We start from the raw sequence: 6,440 nt of genomic DNA on the forward strand, positions 1-6,440 counted from the left end.
GAAACCGATCATGACAAGGAACTATCGCCGATCACAAAAAATGAAAGGAAAGAAAATTGTAGTGGTGTGGACACCTCCAGAAGAGGCTACTGACAAAGACAATATGTACAAGGTCATGATTGATTGTAAGAGAAGGAAAGGAGAAGAAAAAAATGAAAATTTAGCATGAGATTAGAAATGAAGGAAAATGACCTCGGTATGTTGATGCTTATTATTAGCGTAAGGTACTAGCCTATATTAATAACCTTTTATACATATCTTATCCGTATTTGTGTTTGTGTTGTTTGTACAATTTGTTTTCTATTGAATTACGTATTGGATTTTTTGTTTTGAGATTTATTTTTTGTTACTACTTTCTGCCGTCTAATATGTCGTATATGCTTTATTACAATATATTTACTGCTTGCATATGCTTACTCATCCCATTGTATGGCCAGTTAACAATTATTTGTACATATATACGTGGAAGGTAATACATGTGAATCAGGCGTTCTATTCCATATGTTTGTCCTCATCTACCTTCCCTTTATATATGGGGTATGCTGTTATTGTTGTTGATGGTTATATAAACTCATATATATTCAGAAACAATAATCGGAGCAACAACACATTTCATAGAATATACATATTCACATCAGTCTCTCCACAAACACACGTACACATACACCACCCAATGGAGAAGATACGCCACAAGATGGTGGCAGTGAATGGAATAAACATGCACGTAGCAGAGCTTGGCACAGGCCCAACCATCCTCTTCATCCATGGCTTCCCGGAGCTCTGGTATACCTGGCGCCACCAGATTCTCTATCTTGCCTCGCATGGCTACCATGCTGTAGCACTTGATCTCCGTGGCTATGGTGACACAACTGGTGCTCCTACCTCCGACCCCACCAAGTTCACCACCCTTCATGTGGTTGGAGACCTGGTGGCGCTCATCAACACCGTGGCTGCCCCAGGCGAAGATAAGGTGTTTGTGGTCGGACATGACTGGGGTGCAATCATTGCCTGGGCTTTGTGCCTTTATCGGCCGGATAAAGTAAAGGCCTTGGTGAATATGAGTGTTGCTTTCCAGCCAAGAGATCCTAATACCAAACCTGTTGAAGCGTATCGAGAGATTTATGGAAACGATTACTATGTCGTTAGATTTCAGGTTCTCTAATTTATAATTCTCTCATCATAAATCATAAATAAATACTATCACTGCATGCCACCATGCACTAACAACCATTAATTAATAATTAACCACCACTCGCCATTATATATATGTTCCAGGAAACTGGAGAAATTGAAGGTGAATTTGCGGTATATGGTACAGAGAGAGTATTAAATGCTTTCTTCAATTATCGAAAACCTGCCCCTCTTTTTCTACCCAAGGGTAATGGTTTAGGAATCTCACCTGATGATCCTATAATCGTGCCTTCATGGATGACCAAAGAAGATCTTGAATACTACACCGGAAAGTTTGAGAAAACTGGCTTCACTGGAGGTCTAAACTACTATCGAGCTCTCGACTTGTAAGTCTGATGATGATTTGAACTATATATATATAGTAAAAATGGAGGATTGAGAAATTAAAAATTAATATTTTTGATCTACATATATATATGAAGGAACTGGGAATTAACTGGCCCATGGACTGAAGCCAAAGTGAGTGTACCTGTTAAGTTCATCGTGGGTGACCTTGACCTGACTTACAACTCGGTTGGCGGAAAAGACTATATAGAAAGTGGAGAGTTCAAGAAAGATGTTCCTCTTTTAGAAGATGTAATCATACTGGAAGGTGTTGCTCATTTTCTTCATGAAGAAAAACCTGAGGAAATTAACAAGCATATCCACCAATTCTTTGAACAATTCTCTATCTAAATACTACAACCGTTTATATATATGCTCATTCAGCGAGAGAATATATTTAAGAAGATGCTCTGAAGATATTGCTACGTACAAATGCAACATAAGCTTGTGTATTGCAGTATAGATACAATAATGCCTTCAAGAAACGCCTTGTCGTTGCTATATATATAGACTAGACTCTTGGCGACACATATTGTTCGTTACAGGGTTTGTCGATATTGCTAGTCCAAATGATTTGTAATAAAGATGATCTTAAAATAAAAATGCATCAACAATCAAATCATTAGATTGGTGGTTTGAACAAATGGATTAAAATATATAATATTAAACCACACCGATCATCGATCTCACGTTCAAACCAAACAAAACCCGGCCAGAATTTAATAAAACCCAATAGTCATATAAAAGTGATTAACATAATTGAAAGAAAAGAAAATTATAGGGATACCAAATTACCAATTGCAAGAAGGAGGCCTCACATCTACTCCAAAAGCTATCAAGACAATATACACCTGACCTAAACAAAAAATAAAACGGATGAGTCAAGTAACAAACAAAACCTAATCTATAACAAACTGATCCTGATTTGTTTATCACAAAAGCCGACTTTAGGATTATCTTCGGATTTGGTAGAAAATTTTGGCTCCGGTATAAGCAGATTTGGATCGGATATGATCCGTATTTTCGTATTATCCGTTTTTTATATTTATTTTTAAAAGTATATTTAGCTCCAACCAAATATATTTGGAGTTTTGAAAAATCTCCACATTTAATCCTCTGCTCTGGGTTGGACTCCCTTAATGCGACATGGGCTACTTTGATGGGTCATATAAATATAATTTTCTATTGTTGTATTGTTGTAATATGCTGCATTTTATAGTTGAGATAATGCATAAAACGATAATATAATTTTTGAATTGTATTTATTTGGTTATTGATTTTTTTTTTCGTTTATAGATAATTTGTCCCTTTAAGTTGTTTAACTTTATACATTCAAACGTTATGACCAGCTATTCCAGATAAACAAAAAAAAATGAATTAATAAGGTAATATATTTCTTATTTTGTACACATTGAGTCCTTAATTTTTTTTTTGTACATTTAGTCATTAATATATATTTTTTTTGTTGCAAAATAAGTCCTTGCTGTTTTTGTATACATTCAATATTTATGACCGATTAATTTTCTAATGATATTCTATGTGGGACAATCATTACTGATGTGTTCGGAGTTGTTGATGCTTATAGTAACCGCGTCCTCGACTGTTTGGTTGCTTAGATCTTGTGGTTTAGGTTATAGCTTGTGTTCTAAACGTCGTAACTTTTTCATATGATCTCAAATTTTAACGATCTTTATATCCACACATTCATATTTGAGTCTACTACAACTTTCTTTTAGATTACTCTCGTTAAAAATTAGTATATTTTTACTTATGATATTTATATAAATGCCTTTTTTATAAATGTATGTATGAACATTTTTTATAAAATTGTAAGTAAAAATATATTACTTTTTAACGAGAGTAATCTAAACGAAACCTATACTAGACAAAAATACGAACATGTGGATATAAAGATTGTTAAAATATGAGATCATATGAAGAGGTTATGACGTTCAGAACCGATGACCTAAGCAAAACCACAAGTACTAAGCAACCAAGCAGTCAAGGCGACAATGGCCATAAGCATCAACAACCATGAACACCTCGTTAATAATTGTCCCACATAAGCTATTGTGATCAAACTTAAAGAAACCAGTTATAAGTACAAAATGTCTAAAAACAAGAAAGGCTTATTTGCAACAAAAAAATATATTAAAGACTAAATGTGCAAAAAAATATATATTAAAGACTAAATGTGTATAGTTAAACAAGATGAAAGGACAAATGTGGATGAAAAAAACACTCAGTAACCCAATATGTAGAAATCGAAAAGTGTATTGCCCTTTTAATTCATTATCCCTTTATATTTAGTCTTTATAGTTTATCAAATGTTACAAACTTAGTTATTGTTAATATTTTTTAAAAAACACAGTCTCTATGGTTTCCAAAACTTTCATGAATGGTCTTTTTTGTTCACACGCTTACTTTTGGTCCGTTAAGCCTTATCACATGCCTTACATGTGAGGGTAATTTGACATTGTTTGTGACTAAAAGTAAACCATAGTGACCATCTATGTAATTTTGTCTATGTTTTTCGTTAAACCGTAAGGACCACTTTTCACCCCCTCGATTTTGTAAAAGTGATATTTTTCACCTCTTTATTTTTTTAAATATCATTTTTACTCTCTCCACTTTGAACTTTATAAAAATCATTTTCACCCTTCCATTTTTTAAACTTTCGTGTTATCCCCCGCAGTATATATAATTTGATGTTCCTTAATAACTTTCGTTCGTCAACTTAAAAAAAATCTCAATTTTACGTGCTTATTTTTATTTATGTGTCGGTATAAATTCAATGTGGCCAACGTTTCAACATAAATTTAGAACTTTCGTTTGTTAATTTTTTTTTTAATTATTTATTTTTGATAAAATTGCAAAAATGGTCCCTGTGGTATGCAAAATTTTGGGGTTTTAGTCCAAACAGTGACTTTTTTGGTTTCGTAGTCCTTTTGGAGTGGTTTGTATGTGAAAATGGTCCCTCCAAAAATTGAAATGACTATAATACCCTTGGGGTATTTATTTTTCATTTTTCTTTCACTATTCTTAAATTTTAATATTTATTTATTCATTTTAACAATTAAAAAAATAATAAAGGACCCACCTTTCTCTCTCTCTCTCTCTCTCTCTCAAAAACTCAAGCAGAAAACGGAGGCTGTTACCCTCTGTTCCAGCCATGTTTCTTTCTTCTTTCTCGATGACAAAGCAGAAAACGGAGGTTGTTACCCTCTGTTCCAACCATGTTTCTTTCTTCTTTCTCGATGACAAGCAAGCCAAACAATTACCGATACATGGTTTTGCTACCTTCCTCCTCTTTTTTCACTTCTCTGGACTTGGAGGAATCGTCTTCACCACCGATCATCCATATCGTCAGCATCCAAACCCACCGGATTTCTATAGGTAAAAAAACACCAGTTCTTACCAACATCCTCGTCTCCTTCCCCTCTCTCTCATATAATATATTTATGGAGGTAAAATCGCATAGAACATTGGCACACAAATCACCGGGAATGGGAGAATGGAGGTTTGATTTTAGGTAACTGCATCGAGAAATTAATCACTTTGGTAACCAGGGTAAAGAACATGGAAGAAGATGGATACTCCCTTCATCATCATCAACCATCGATCACATGCTTCTGCTCTAAGGTATCTTCTCCACTTTTAGGATTTCAGACACCTAATCTTTCTCATCGTTTCCCATCTAATCATCCTCAATCCAAGGGTTTTTGGAAGAAGCTGGATAACCCCCTCTTATCATAAACATCGATCACAAACCACTCATTCGCAAACTCCTATCGATCCGGATCCACTTTTCTGAATCCCTACATAAACATCAACCACCGGATTAGATCATCTAAGGAAGAATCGTTGAAGTCGATACCTTTCAGATGAACGAGAGATAGAGAAGATGAAGAATGTGGATTTCGTTTTTGGTGGGGATTTGGCGATGGCTGATCGGAAGAAAAAGAGGCACGGAATCGATAGCAAACAAGCAACCCTCTTCAATGATTGATTGGTTTGAGGAAGGAGATGAGCGATGCAGAAAGGCTGCTCGCGCAGTTCCTAATCCATTGTTTCTTCTGCCTCGGAAGTGATATGCGAGGGTGAAGGGTTAGACGGGGGCTGCAGCGGATCTCGGTGGTGTTTACTCAATCGAAAGAAGAAGAAAATGGGTCTTCGATTCCTTGACTGACCAAAGGGAAGAAGATGAGCAGAAGCAACCATTTCAAAAAGATGGATCAATAAGCAGAGGTAGAGATGTATAGCTGATCTCTGGGGAGTCCTCGTGATTTCCTTTCTCGTCTTCAGCAGTAGAACACAAAGAAAGAGTTGGTGTTCGTCAGGAAGAAGGGGAAAAACGAGAGAGAGAGAGAGAGAGAGGTGGGTCCCATTCTTGATTTGATTTAATATTTATAATTAAATAAAAGAAAAAAATATTTAAGTAAATGGAAAAAAAATAAAAGGGCAATATAGTCTTTTCAAGATTATCAGGGACCAATTCTACAATGACAATAGTCGAAAAGGACCATCAATCCAAAAAAGTCACTGTTTGGACTAAAACCCCAAAAAATTGCATACCACAGGGACCATTTTTGCAATTTTGTCTTTATTTTTTTGTGTGCATGTCGGTATAAATTCGAGTTTGTCTACGTTCCGACGTAATTTTTTAAATCGTTTTATGTTTATATTTATATACGCTTCATACATATGATTCAAGTCACATATAATATGTTTTTGAAACCCTTCATGCCACGTCGTGGTGTCCATCAAAAACACATGTCTTTCATTTGGCATGCCACGTCGTGACACTCCATGCGTCACGCCGTGCCATATGGTTTACCTAAAAAAACCATGCTTTTGACTCCATTATATCATCAACTAATCCATTCTAGGAAACGAGTGTTACAGTAACTATGCATTCACCTGAT

General features: G+C 35.3%; 1 protein-coding gene across 1 annotated transcript; it reads left to right on the forward strand.

Moving 5' to 3' along the window:
• The first annotated feature begins 376 nt into the window (after nt 1-376).
• On the forward strand, nt 377-1,886 carry LOC111884109 (uncharacterized). The gene is made up of 3 exons (XM_023880429.3): nt 377-1,153; nt 1,276-1,517; nt 1,614-1,886. Exons 1-3 carry the CDS (start codon nt 410-412, stop codon nt 1,864-1,866), a joined length of 1,239 nt encoding a protein of 412 aa, XP_023736197.3. The 5' UTR covers nt 377-409; the 3' UTR covers nt 1,867-1,886.
• Nucleotides 1,887-6,440: the final 4,554 nt, after the last annotated feature.

Source organism: Lactuca sativa, chromosome 3 (genome assembly GCF_002870075.4).
Source record: "Lactuca sativa cultivar Salinas chromosome 3, Lsat_Salinas_v11, whole genome shotgun sequence".
NCBI lineage: Eukaryota > Viridiplantae > Streptophyta > Magnoliopsida > Asterales > Asteraceae > Lactuca > Lactuca sativa.